Here is a 14,951-nt window from a genome sequence, read left to right as displayed (position 1 = left end):
TAAGCTTCACAAGCGACTTCTCCTACCTGTTCAAGACCTGCTGAGTTGCCAACAACATTGAGATGATTTTTGATGAAGTCGGACACATTCTGGCACGAGTCCCTGGCGAACATGAGCCACACAAACAGAGGAACGTCCTCGCCTTGTTCACTCGCATGTTGGAGTTCAATTGAGTTCAAGGCCATTAGCAGTTTGACCCCTTCCATGAGTTCAAGGTCAGTGACAGGGTCAGAGTTTAGCAGGTCAGATGTGTATTTGGCCCGTTGTTCATAGGTTGGCAGTTTGCATATATCCTCGATCTGGAACAGGAAAGTGTTTAATTAGCAATACTCACAGTGAAACTATAAAACAGCCATGCACTGAATCCATGCATTGCATTTAGCTGAAATATGAGCATCTGAGAACCTTGATCATCAGAGGCATGCAGCAAAGTAGGGGGCAACTAATTACAGGATTTGAGTTTAGACACCTGGTTAATGATGTTGATAACAAAGGGGGGTAACTCTGTACATTGAATTTCTGGGTTTGGGTTTAGGCCCATAGTAAGTGATGCTGCTTGGTTTGGTTGTTTGGTTGGTTGTTTGGTTGGTTGGTTGGTTGGTTGGTTTATTGTTTAATGCCACACTCAGTAATATTCCAGCTATATGGCGGCAGCCTGCAAATAATTCTGGACCAGACAATCCAGTGATTAACAGCATGAGCATCGATACGATACAATGACAACCAAGTCAGTGAGCTTGACTGTGAGTACCCGATCCCGTTAGTTGCATCTTATGACAATCATGGGTTGCTGCAGACCAGTTCTAACCCGGATCTTCACAGGTGCAGTGGCGTTGATAACAAAGGGGGGATAACTGTACAGTGAATTATGGGGCATATGTAGATGACGCTCTCCATGACCTGGCACTCACCGTTGAGTACAGAGAAAGCATGCATTCACACATGCGCGGCAGTCTGTTTTCGTCTGTAACAGGAAGACGGCTGGCGAAGGTCCACTGCTGGAGCCCGGACCTAGGATCCTGATACAGCTGATGAAGTTTGTTGATTGTATCCACTATGCCTGGCCAGGACTTAGTCACATGGTGGCCCTCACTGAGGATTTGGTACAAACACCCTCGCACGGCACAGTAGTTGTCTCCCCTGATTTGTTTTAAGTGATGGCAGTTGATTAATCCCGGTATGGATGCATAAGCCTGGAATGGGAGATAGTGAGTGAGTGAGTGACTGAGTATGGTCTTAACGCTGCTTTTAGCAATATTTCAGCAATGTCACGGCAGGGTACACCAGGAATGGGCTTCACACATTGTACCTGTGTGGAATCGAACCCGGGTCTTCAGAGTAATGAGCGAACGCTTTAACCACTAGGCTACCCCACTGTCCCGGGAACAAGAGATAAGCATTTCAGGTACTTATCATGGTTGGTCAAACAATTTTAAACTGTTGCTGACTGCACAGCCTTTGATTGGCTAAAAATGAAATTTGATAGGACTGTGGAAGGGGTTTGCATTACATTATTTCGCTAAATGATGTCACAAATATAATTGTTTTTGTGTGTTAAAAGTTCCATTAGCAGAAAAGTCATTATCATTGATGTATGTACTGAAAATAATTGACTTCAATATCATTTTGTGGTAATCAAGGGAAAATGAGTGTAAGTACTTTTGGAAACTAAACACCAGTCTGTATGTTTACGTCTCCATGAAGTTACATTTGCCTAGGCTTTGATTACAGATCCAATGTCCTTAAAAATTGAAAATTCTGAAACAAAACAAAATCTGAATGTTGTTTTTCATGTTTAGAAGCATCTACTATGGTGTTCTGATTATCTCCCTTGTTACCTGTCTGATTGCGTTGGCCTTCGGCGTATCACCCTGCCATTCTCTGTCTGCATAGTCCTGAATGTTCACTCCAGCACTGATGTTTTTTAATCTTCCCCGAGGTTTGTCTGAAACAAACAGGCAAAGTCAGTGAATGCTCTGCATTGGAGAAATATTCTGGTTCCCACAGTGGCATCTAAACAAATGGATGTATTACCTTGCAGCAACTGTTAGCTAATGTTAAAACTTGTTTTTTGCATATCAATAACTATATATATGTCACCCACCCAACAGTATTCATGCATCATTATATTAAAAAAGTTGGGATATTGTTCACTTTCTTTGCTCACCAGAAAATTACAAATATAGAATACAACCCAAATTCTAAGGATACAACTTTTTCTTCCTCACAACGACTTGAAAGACCTAATGTGAAAAACACAAGGGAAGTAACCCTTGAGGATATTTCTTTCATTTCAGTGCACCACATTGTTATTATTATTTGAACAAAATACCAGTAAATCACAAAAATATTATTTTAGCTTTGACCTACATTTGCTTCGATGTGATGGTTGACTGATGGCTCCAGGCGCACTGTCCTCCTCCAAGTCAGCTCCAGATAGATCCGGTTGTAACTGCCCTAAATTAGTATCGGTGGCAATCTTGAATGGTGAACTGTCACATGAAGACGAGAGACTGAATTCACTCCCATCACTTTGCTCCTCTGGAATTAGCGTGTTCTGTCGTCTGGCCCGGAATCTTCTTCTGTTCCTTAGAGTTCTAGGTAGTTCATCATCACCAATGTCTCCAAGGTCCCAAGCTAGTTCCACACTTCCTTCCCTAGAGGAACGTTCCGAGTCGGAATACGAATGACTCGGTGACCTTTCCCATCTTGTACGTGCTCTGTGAACAATTTCCGAGGCCCGTCTGGCCATCGGACTCCTTTCCCGATGTTCTGCTGGCTTCTTCTCAGGTTCATCCCCGCGATGTATCAAGTCTGACAACTGTGACGTGATCATCGAGAACTCATCCTGAATGTCCTGGAGCTCATCCTCAATATGCTCTAAGTTTTTGGTTGTATGGACACTAAAATCAATCAACTCATTGTCAAAAATCTCACTATCAGGCGTACACACATCCGGACATAGTTCTATCTAAGCTACGGCTTCTCCTGAGAGTCCGCGACACTGTCACACGCTCTGGAGTTGGTGATCTGGATTTGTCATCTATAGAGAAACTTGACCACTCTCGAAGTCGCTGGAGGAGTGACTGTTTGAACTGATAGTCTGACAACGATTCCTGAATGATGGGCAGCGGAGACATGGTGTCTCTCTCCTCCTCGTCACAACTCCAGTCCCCGAGACTCCCTCCACTGTAGCTTTGTAAGGATTCAGATATCTCTAATGAAGCATCATACTCTGCACTTAATGAATGACTTTTGTCTGACCTGTCTACCTGCAAATGTCCGGTAGTATTGTCTGAAGCATTTTTCCGATCACTAGAAAGCTGTGAATGTGAAGGCGACATGTCATCCTCTGAAGGAGGTGTCAATAAGATGCTGCTGTGGTCTAGTGTGTCGCCATTTTGAATTGTGAGACCAGACTTTTCGTCTGACCCATATGAAGCATCAGCAGATTGTCTGTTTTTGTTATTGAGGGATTTAGGGCTGAAGTTGACCTGCAACGACTGGCTCAGAGAGGGATATCGTGATAATGTGTAACCTTCACCCACACTGCTTGCATCATCAAAATTATCGGGCATATTTTCAAAGCCACTTTCTGCTGTGCATGTAGAATAGAAAGAGTCACGGTTAACACCGCCGTCACTGTAGAAGGACTGACCAAGCTCGGACGCACCGCCAATGGCCGAGTCCTTGTCTGAATTCAGCGACGACTGCCGTCGACCTTTCCTCCGCAACCTGACTGAATCATATTCTGGTGTTACGTCACACTTGTCGGCATTCTTGGAAAAGGCAACTCCGTAACTTGAGTCATAGTGACTACTGGGCGGGCACACCTTCCCGCTCTCAAGGTTTCCCATTTCCGCGTTGGCAGCACCGTCAGAGGATCCCTGAAGACAGAAACAGTTCAGGTTACAACAAACATCCTCTTAATTTGTGATACTTACTTTGAGTGAGTTTAGTTTAGTTTAGTTTTATGCCATTTTTAGCAATATTCCAGCAATTTCAAGGTTGGGGGCACCAGAAATGGACTTCACACATTGTACCCATTTGGGGAATTGAACCCGGGGTCTTCGGCATGACAAGCTGATGCTTTAACCACTAGGCTACCCCACCACCCGATATTTACTTAGAAAATTATTTGGAATTGCAAAGCTATACCAGATAAACATACAATCTCTTGTTTTTGATGGTGAATTAGTTCCGTGGCCACCACAGATAATGCAGTTCTTTCTTCCTGATGCTATTACATGTATGTGAATATATTGCAGGTCTAAAACTGTCAACAGTTGACTTACTCAGGGTCCATAGTACATGAATACTTCCTGCAATGCATAGTCCCTCTTATAATAAACGCTCAGCTACACACTCTTTCCAACCACCTCCCCCGAAAATGAACATTCCCCTGTGTTCACTGAAAAATTCCTGCAACATACACCATCCCTAACAATAAACACTCCCTGCAACATACACAGTCCCTAACAATAAACACTCCCTGCAACATACACAGTCCCTAACAATGAACACTCCCTGCAACATACACAGTCCCTAACAATATACACTCCTTTTATACACATCTTACCATTAGTAAGTGTGTTACATGCCAGATGTCAACAACTAAATCTCACAACGACATATCTCAACATCACCAGGCAATAACACAACCAACATCAACAAAATTGTTACACTTAAGTAACACATTGGAGTGAGTGAGTGAATGAATTTAGTTTTACGCCGCCGCTTTTAGCAATATTCCGGCAACATAACGGCGGGGAACACCAGAAATGGGCTTCACACAAGTAACACATAGGAAATCCTCAACATATTCTACACTTAGGAATATTTTTTAATTTTGAGAATGTTTGTAGCTACAGAGCTTGATCTCATGTCACATTCTGGTGTCTATGACTCTCATGGTATCAACTTGCCTGAGCTTATCCCTCTGCCAGTAGACTTTAACGGTAACCCATTTGCTGAAGTTTAGCCAGATCAACATTAACTAGTATCAGCCTTCAGACCACTAACATGTTGATTAAAGGTCCCAGGAATAAATACTTTCACTGCAAGCTGTCACCAGTGGTGGGATGCTGGGTCTACAGTCAGTCCTGGTACAACCAGCTGAACAGAAACATGATGAAGCCATTACAAGACCTTGTCTTAGACAATGGGGCAAATGTTTACTACAGGGTCATTCACACAGAGGTTCTCATGTATACATTCAGTACGATGTAAATACTTTTGGGACAGTTTAAAGATCATAAGCCATTAACTGATCATCGGCAACCCATGCTTGTTGTAAGAGGTGACTAACGGAATCGGGTGGTCAGGCTTGCTGACTTTGTCGACACATGTCATTGGTTCCCAATTGCATAGATCGGTGCTCATTTTGTTGATCACTGGATTGTCTGGCCCAGACACGATTATTTACAGACCGCCGCCATAAAGATGGAATATTGCCGAGTGGCATAAAACCAACCACCCAAAACCCAGGCCACATTTCTATCATATTTATCTACTAGAAATTCAGAATTCATTTCTCTTATATTACTGCAGTCAATCTGCCACGACAGATCAACTTTATCAATACGAAATATTGGGATGGTCCTTAACTTCTTTTGTGTAGTATACACAACAAAGTCATGGAGGAGCAGCCTCGACGCTAACGGGTCAACACCAATCATGTAAATAAACAACATAAATAGACTGCTATTGCTGTATAAACCAAAGAAAATGGAAACTTACCCAAATTCAACTAATGTTCAGAGAGAAACAAGCTAAGACATACATAGATACGTAGATATATTCACTTTGACACCAGGACCTGCCTCTCCCACAGTGGGAAGAGGAGTGTGTCAACAACAGTTTCCATGTTGTAGCAGGAACAGGTCAATGGTTTACAGTCACAAACATCCTGCCCTAACTCAGTATTGTTATCTGCACGACAGCCTGACAAATTACATTCAACGATGAAGCTGCCATTCGGACAAGAGCCATCTTCATTGTCTTCGAATATGTTTATACTGTCTCAGATTATTACAACATACAAGGAAACTGCAACCCAACAATCAAATTGAAACATTGTTCCAAAAATGTTACAAGAGGTTTCAGAACCAACCAGGAACAATAGTCCAGCGGATAATGGCATGATTTGTATGCAATTGTGCATTTACATGTTACAAGTGAAATTTTAGTTAAATTACTAAGAAAATAATATTCTAACATGTTTCAGATAGGGAGGCACTCAAAAATATGTTTTATTATTTTTGTATGAAGCTCCAAAAAAATATTGTTAAATATTGAGCCACTGTTATTTGTTGTGTGGAAAGTACTAGAAATGAGGTGAAGTGAGAGTGATCTCCCCTTTGTTATGACTTTGCTATCATGTCATCAGTCAAGGTTACAATGATGTAATCAGTCAAATAGTCCTGTATAATTGGAAAATTTTACATTCATTTTACCAACATGGCAAGAAGAATGTTCATTGTTGCTGAGGAGACATGAATGGTGAGTAAAACTCTTTTCACTGTGTTAGTTATGTGCAAGGGACACCTAGGGGTTTCATCACTAACAAGTTGCAGGGACATTAAATACTTGACAAGACAAATAATGTATATCTTCTTGATTGGTATATAGTTTCAGAATTGTCTAAAACAAACAAATACCCAATTTACATCATTCAGATTACTTGGTATTTTTAAAAATAATGGTATCACAGGCTATGTAGAATTTTACGTGTAATAATACTTCCCTTCCACTGATCTTATTTCTTTAGATGGAGGGGACTTCTGTTGAAAATGTTTGTTGAATTACAGTTTTGATGGTATTTCACTACCAATTAAGTAAAAGCCATATGTGGTTTATTTTCTAAAGACAGAATGGTTTATAAACAAAATAATGTCACTGTTATTTGGAAAATTTTAGCTGCAGATTTCAAAATCATCTAGGTGTACAAGTTCAAATCATGTCCATGATAATAACTAATTAGTGTAATATTTCTTTTATCAATATAAATACAGCAGGTTCATAAGTTATTCAAATTCTCAAAATATCAATCATGAGGATTAGGTTATGACAAGGACAGTTCATACTATCATGTCATGAAATTAATTATTATTTTGGTCATTTCTCCAGCTTTAGCTTTATTATTTTCCAGATTCCGTGGATGATGACTAGTCAAACACAATCCACAGATGCTTCCAAGATGGATTGAGTTTGTGTGTATTTTGCCAGAAATGCACAAATGATCCTGTTATCTGCCCTGCCAATGCTAAGAACCAACCAGGAAACGGGTTACGCATACAATGGCTAGTAATTTACAAGTCTTTTCTGAACTTGGACAGCTGCCAATGGACATAAATTTGAGTTGTTTTGGAGGTGTTATGAATATTTTCACCACCTTTGAATCTCACAGAGCACGCTGGCACAAGTCATGTAGTCTCAAATTCAACAATAACATGCTGCAGAGGGCAAAGAAAAGACGATTGTCCAATGAATTTGAAACTTCAAACAGTAAATGCGGTGACTGCCTTTCCCCATCACAACATTGTGAAAGTAAAGTTGTAAGAAGTTCACCTCATGACAGGAACAAAACTGCAGATAACGGCAACCTTTGCTTTGTTTGTGAGCAGTCAGGACTGCAATCAGAGTTAAGGTGTGTATCAACCTTTCAAGTTGACAAACGTAATGCGTGAATGTGCTTTGAAGTTGCAAGATAGTCAGCTGTTAGCTAAGCTCAGTACTAGGGATTTGATGGCACAGGATGCAAAATATCACCCGAGATGTCTTTCCAATTTATACAGAAAAGCAACCCAAAGCGAGGGAACTTATACAGTCAGATGATATCAGTCATTCCCAAAGACTTAAAGAAGGTTTAGCTTTAGGCTCAGCCTAAACAATATGTTGACGAATGTAGACAAGAAAATCTCCCTGTACTGAAACTGTCAACACTGTCTAAAGTGTATTCAAGCTATTTGAAATATCATGGCCTGAAATATGACATTCACAGCACAAGACTGAAGAACAAGTTACTAGATGAGTTTCCAGATCTCCAAGCTCATTCAAGTGGAAGGGAAACACTTTTGGTCTTCACAGAACATGTAGGGGAAGCTCTGAGAACCGTTCATGATCAGGACTTTGATGATAAAGGTCAGATACTCTGTAAAGCAGCTCAGCTTGTGAGAAAGGACATTTTGGCAATGACACACAAACCTTTTGCAGGAGCGTTTGATGTAAACTGCCAGACAGAGTCTATTCCACACTCTCTACTTTCTCTTGTTGAAATGATTCTGGAAGGAACAACCCCTAATTCACAGACAACTGCTAGGAAACAAACTGCCTTATCACTTTCTCAGCTACTTGTTTACAACTGTAGTAAACGCATAAAGGAAGGAACTACATCCCTTCGCACAACAAGGATCGAGAGACACCACTTCCCTTGTATATTGGAATGACACTTCATGCCAAGACACGGAAAAGAGAGACTTGATTGACTTCATGTATGACTTTGGAATGTCTGCATCATATGACAGAGTGTTGGAGGTTTCCACAGAGGTGGCTAATGCAGCATGCAGGAGATACATTGAGGAACAAGTTGTCTGCCCATCAAAACTCAAATTCAACCTCTTCACAACATCAGCAATAGACAACATTGATCACAACCCAAGCTCAACAACTGCACAAGGGTCCTTTCATGGTACAGGCATATCCATCTTTCAACATCCAAGTAAAGACAATCAAGGGGTTGACAGAATGAAACCTTTAGAAGTAAACTCCAAACCACAGTCAAAATCTGTGAGACAGCTGCCTGCTTTTTATGAAGAGGTTCCACCAGTTATCCTGAAGAAAGATGTTTCATCCTGTCCAAAGACACCATGCTATCATGCTTCTACAGCTGTGAAACTTGATGACTTCATGCAGCAAGAAAATGAGTAAGTCAAGTTAAGTTCTTTCAGAAAAAACCTAAATTATGTTTCAATTATCATAAGCTTCTTCAACCTTCTAATAATTTAAATATCATATAAATACTCCCTGACATCTTAATTGGTAAAAGTAGGAAAACTTCCTTTACTTCTTAACTTGTCACTGTGAAGACTGTAAACTTGATCAAACTTTCACCTTTATATACCGTATATACATATCCACACACAGTATGCATGATAATTGAACATAAAAAAAATATTCAAGGCTCATTTCTATTGTTTTCAGGTGGTTAACACATGTGGACACACTAATTAAAGAAAGGCATGCTGATCATCCTGATGTTTCATGGGCTGTTTACCATGCAAAGAAGCAACATTCAGATCAGATCATCAAGTCCATTTCTTCTCTCCTTCCACTTTTCACAGAAAATCACGGACTCTGCTGCAATGTTGAAACATGGCATGGATGTGATTACACAGGCAACATCTTACCTCAATCCCGGACAAACTCCAGTCATAGCTGCAGACCAACCATTGTTTGCCACAATGAAGCAGATACAGTGGCAGTATCCAGCAACACATGGTGAGGACAAGATGATAATAATGATGGGAGGACTGCATATAGAGATGGCGTTTCTGAAAGTGTTGGGAAACTGGCTCATGGACAGTGGATGGACAGATATGATAGTTGCAGCCCAGATTGCATCTTCTGGCAAAGCTGATTCGTTCCTTTCGAGGATCACATGTCAGAAGGACTAGACGAGCACATGAAGTCACTGCTTGTGCACTTTATCATCTTCTTCTTGAGGCTCATGGAAAATCTTCAGCAACATTTGAAGACTGGATCAACACCAGATCGAAGATATCCCCAACATTCCACTTCTGGTTGATGGTTCTTAACTTGGAACTATTGCTCTTGTCATTTGTTGGATGTTTAAGAAGCGGAAACTTCTGTGAGTATATCAGACTTCTAGAAGCCATGACACCGTGGATGTTTGCCTTTGACCACACAAACTATGCAAGATGGATGCCAGTGCATATTCGAGACCTGAAGAATCTCAGTCATATTCATCCAAACACAACTGAAGAGTTCAAGAAAGGGAATTTTGTTGTTCACAAGACAGAGGGGCTTATTCTGCAATCCCATTGGATCATGCTCATGAACAGAATAATGCAAGCGTAAAAGGTGATGGAGGTGCCATCGGTCTTACAGAGAATGCATCTGCCTTGAGAAGATGGACAGTTGGCGGTCCAGAAGTGAACAGAATTCTTGAAGAATTTGATGCCTCTTTGAATGTTCAAAGTATTTCTTCTGTTTCACACCATGAACAGAGTAGAGGAATGCAAGAATCATTTTACACAGATGTTAGTACTCTTACAGATGTAATCAGAGAGTTTGGAAGTCCTTTTCTTGAGCATGGACATGATCTTCTTGTAATATCAACAAGGGACATTGCTGCATCAGCTGTTGTAGAAACTCTGAATAAAATTGAACGCCTTGGGAGAGATCAATATGAAGACTTTGTCAAGGAGCGGTTCATCAAAGGTATTGCACTTTCAGAACCTATCAAGAAGAACAAACTGTCACTTTTGTCATCACCTCAAATAAAATCACAGTCATCCTCAAAGATGCAAGTTGTCAGCCTAAAGAATGACTGTAGTCTGTTCTCTCTCAGCCTTTACATATCCTGTCAAACTAGAGAAGGCAATTTAGATGAGTTTTTCAAGCATGAGAATCAAACTTGTCCACCATCACTCTCACATCTTGGTATGCTTCGATCATCTGTTAAATCACAGCTTCTTCAGTGCCTGGAAGATGTTTCCTGTCCCACAGTGAACAGACCAGACGTTGAGGTAACAATACTAGATGGAGCAGCAGTTGTGAATATGATGAAACCTGGAGAACATAAGACATTTTCATCTTTCAGTGAGGGAGTGTTTACTAAGTATCTGGAAAACCAGCTGGAAAACACAACAAGACTTGATATTGTCTGGGATGTGTACAAGACAGATAGTCAAAAGGCGAGTGCAAGAAGTAGGAGAGGCCATGGACAGAGAAGGCGAGTTGAACCACATTCCTTCATTCCTCACAACTGGAAAGAGTTTCTTAGAAGTGACAACATCAAAACAGAATTGTTCCAGTTTCTTGGAAAAGAAGCCATGAAAACCAATACTGACAAACTGATCATCAGTACTGTGAATGAAACAGCTCTCTCAAATAAGCCATATGATGTTTCAGATCTCTCACCATGCAGCCATGAAGAAGCAGATACCAGGATGATACTGCACTTGTCAGAAGCCAACAAGAGAGGATTCCTGCGATTTATGATAAGAACAGTGGACACAGATGTTGTTGTGTTAGCCATTTCATCAGCAGCAGTTCTTGATATCTCAGAAGTGTGGCTTGCCTTTGGTACAGGAAAACAGTTCCACTACATACCTGCACATGAAATAGCGGCTTCATTAGGTCCAAGGAAATCACTGTGCCTCCTCTCTTCCACAGTTTCACAGGATGTGATACTGTATCTTCCTTCAGTGGATGTGGTAAAAGAAAGCTTGGCAAGTCTGGTTTCATCTCGAGGAGGCAACTGATGCATTTGAATGTCTGTCCAAGCATCCTGATAAAGTTACAGATTCTTTGATCAGCACACTTGAACGTTTCACAATATTGATGTATGAAAGAACAAGTGACCATGTGAACCTGAACGAAGCAAGAAAGTACATGTTCTCTTCGAAGGGTAGAGCAATAGAAAATATACCTCCAACATCTGCAGCTTTCAAAGAACATGTTAAGAGAGCAGTTTATCAGGGAGGACATATATGGGGACAGTCAACCATCCGTTGTCCTGATCTGCCTGATCCATCCAAATGGGTTGGCAACGCAATGCATCCAACATGTGGGAGCCCTTATGGTCAACAATACCAGACGTGTCAAAGACCTGTCAAGAACTGTTGAAGTGTCGCTGCACCAAAGGATGTTGTGGCAGATGCAAGTGTCTCAAAGCTGCCCTCAAGTGCACTGCACTGTGTCTTTGTGGTGGAGACTGTGCCCAATAATGTGGTCATATGTTGCTCTGAGTAGGTAAGTGAAGAAATCCCCAGATGAATATTATTCATGGGAATCTGGATTAGGTTTACGCTGACTCCCAGTCTCATGGAAAATGGTGGCCAATTAAGGTTTTCAATGTTTCGACATGTATCGAATGGTACAAGCAACATACATTTATCTGCCAAATTCCATGTATATTATATGAAAATTGTGGAATTGACATTGAATCTAAGTCTCTGATGGTGTAATTTGAGTGGAAAATGGTGGCCATCTTGAATATTCAATGTCTCCCTCTTATCCCTCTCCCTCTATATTATCTTCATAGTACAAGCAACATAACTGGCAAATTTCATGCATATTGTGTGAAAATTGTGGAATATACATTAAATATAAGTCTCTAACGGTGTAATTTTGAGTGAAAAATGGCGGCCTTCTTGAAATATGGCGGCCATCTTAAATTTTCAATGCCTCCCTCTCTGTATATTATCTTCATGGTACAAGCAACATAACTGCCAAATTTCATGCATATTGTATGAAAATTGTGTAATATACATTGAATCTAAGTCTCTAACGGTGCAATTTTGAGTGGAAAATGGTGGCCATCTTGAAAAATGGTGGCCATCTTGAATTTTCAATGTCTCCCTATCTGTATCTAATTTTTATAGTACAAGCATCATATCTGCCCTAATTCATGCATCTTGTATGAAAAGTCTGGAATTTACATGGAATCTAAGTCACTGACGGTGTAATTTTGAGTGAAAAATGGTGGCCATCTTGAATTTTCAATGTCTCTCTATCAGTATATTATATTTATAGTACAAGCATCATATCTGCCCTAATTCATGCATCTTGTATGAAAAGTCTGGAATTTACATGGAATCTAAGTCACTGACGGTGTAATTTTGAGTGAAAAATGGTGGCCATCTTGAAAAATGGCGGCCATCTTGAATTTTCAATGTCTCCCTATCAGTATATTATATTTATAGTAAAAGCATCATATCTGCCCTAATTCATCCATCTTGTATGAAAAGTCTGGAATTTACATGGAATCTAAGTCACTGACGGTGTAATTTTGAGTGAAAAATGGTGGCCATCTTGAATTTTCAATGCCTCCCTATCTGTATCTTATTTTTTTTGTATAAGCAACATATCTGCCAATTTTCATGCTTGTAACATTAAAATGCATAATTATACCATTATCCGCTGGACTACAAGTGAAGACATTATATATCAGATGTTTAAATCAATTTCAGTTGGAGCACTAAAAACTGGCGCAGAATTACAGGGCCATAATTCATTGAGGACTTACCATCACTGGCTTATTTTCTAAGCACAATTTAGTACTTTCAATAGTAGTCCTGTTGTATCCGACTAAAATGAATTTGAAGGCTGATGGGATTCCATTTAGGAATGGAAGGTGGATCTTCAGATGAGTTAACCCTCAGGCAACCCCTCTGTCCATTACCCTGACCAGGGATGGAAATAACCCACTGCCCAACGTCCGAGTCCAGTGTTGTTTTTTTTGTGTTGGGCAAGCAAATTCGTATATCACGCTGTACCGGTGTCCAGCTGACTTTCCAATGTTAATTATGTTGTTTACTTTAAAAATCAACAAGGAAACCGGACAGTATAGTGGGAAAATTATCAGGGCAAGTGGTTTTACATGTGCCACTGTACCGAAGTACACTAGCAATTTTTAAGTTATGTCCAGCCCTGCTGACGAGGGCTAATCCTGTTGGATTAGTTGGGATAAGGTGGGTTAACAGTGTGATCTAAATCACAAACGATATTTATATATCATCACAATGACTGTACAGAAATTAGCCCTGAATATATTGCCTCTCAGAAGTAAGACATATTTAATTGTAACAGTCAACATGGATAGCCGTGTCCTACAATTGTCCAGCGTGGGGACATTTTAATAAACATGGGTTGGGATTAATTTCTACTCACTTATCCACAAACACGTGTGACTGTACCTGTAGCTGAGATAACCAGGTAAGAATTGAACATGCCTAGCCATGTTCTATAATTGTGTACTGAACATGGGTTGGGATTAATTGCTTGTACACAAGTCACTCACACACCACTGATGTACTTGTTAAAATAATAACACTAAGCAACACGTCTGACCGTACAAGCAGTTGAGTTAACCAGGTAACTGTACGCTACAACTCTTTACTCTCACACACACACACACACACTCTTATATCTGGTCCACATCTCACACACACACACACACACACACACAGTTGCTGCACCTGTCTCAAGGGCAACATCACAGTGACGACAGCCACATCTTTGGATCAACACAATGTCAGTTGTTCTGCTATTTGTAATGAGGTATTGTTTGGATGCAATGTTTTCAAGGTGTACATACCTGGTCTCCGCAGCAGGTGCTAATGAGGCTTGCTTGATGCATACAACACCCGCGAGCATGACCTACTTATCAAGGCAGAGGGCACATCTACATGTAACTGTCGTACGCCCACAATACATCAAGTATTAAAGCCATCTCATCAGATTTATAAACAGACTCTGGCTAATGTATTCATTATGCTACAATAGATGGAATATCTACTCTGTAATATTCAGTTTATTGCAGACAAGCATAGTTCCCCATTTTCACAGGACTTCAATATTGGCCTAATTATTCATCCTCAAACTTTAGCATCTTACTGATGTTTATGTTAAAGTTTAAATTTTATTCTTACAGCCAAATAAACCACAAAACATCTGAATAACAGTCATAAACTTCAAAACTGTCCTTTACATATCCATATTAAATATTCATTTATCATTAAAGGAAATTATCATATAAAGATTATGACATGACAAGGAATTGTTCTTGAATACCTAACCAGAAAAGTTTGGTGACAAAACACCATTATTTTGTTTACATTGGTACTTTCATGTACACCTGACTGACTGAGTATGGTTTTACGCCACTTTTAGCAATATTCCAGCAATATCACGGCAGGGGGACA

The 14,951-nt window shown here is 40.2% G+C and overlaps 1 protein-coding gene across 1 annotated transcript in view; it reads right to left on the bottom strand.

Annotated features, from left to right (window-relative positions):
• Nucleotides 1–14,951, bottom strand: part of LOC124283964 — a 71,468-nt gene that overhangs the window by 6,293 nt on the left and 50,224 nt on the right. Inside the window, 5 exon segments of the mRNA XM_046720014.1 lie at nt 27–299; nt 912–1,193; nt 1,839–1,945; nt 2,371–2,962; nt 2,964–3,887. Of these exon segments, the coding sequence (XP_046575970.1) occupies nt 27–299; nt 912–1,193; nt 1,839–1,945; nt 2,371–2,962; nt 2,964–3,887 (2,178 nt within the window).

The sequence above is a fragment of the Haliotis rubra genome, unplaced genomic scaffold (assembly GCF_003918875.1).
Source record: "Haliotis rubra isolate DU_JTF1 unplaced genomic scaffold, ASM391887v1 Scf326, whole genome shotgun sequence".
Classification (NCBI taxonomy): Eukaryota; Metazoa; Mollusca; class Gastropoda; order Lepetellida; family Haliotidae; genus Haliotis; species Haliotis rubra.
The sequence above is the reverse complement of the archived record's forward strand: the minus strand, read 5'-3'. Positions and strand labels throughout refer to the sequence as shown.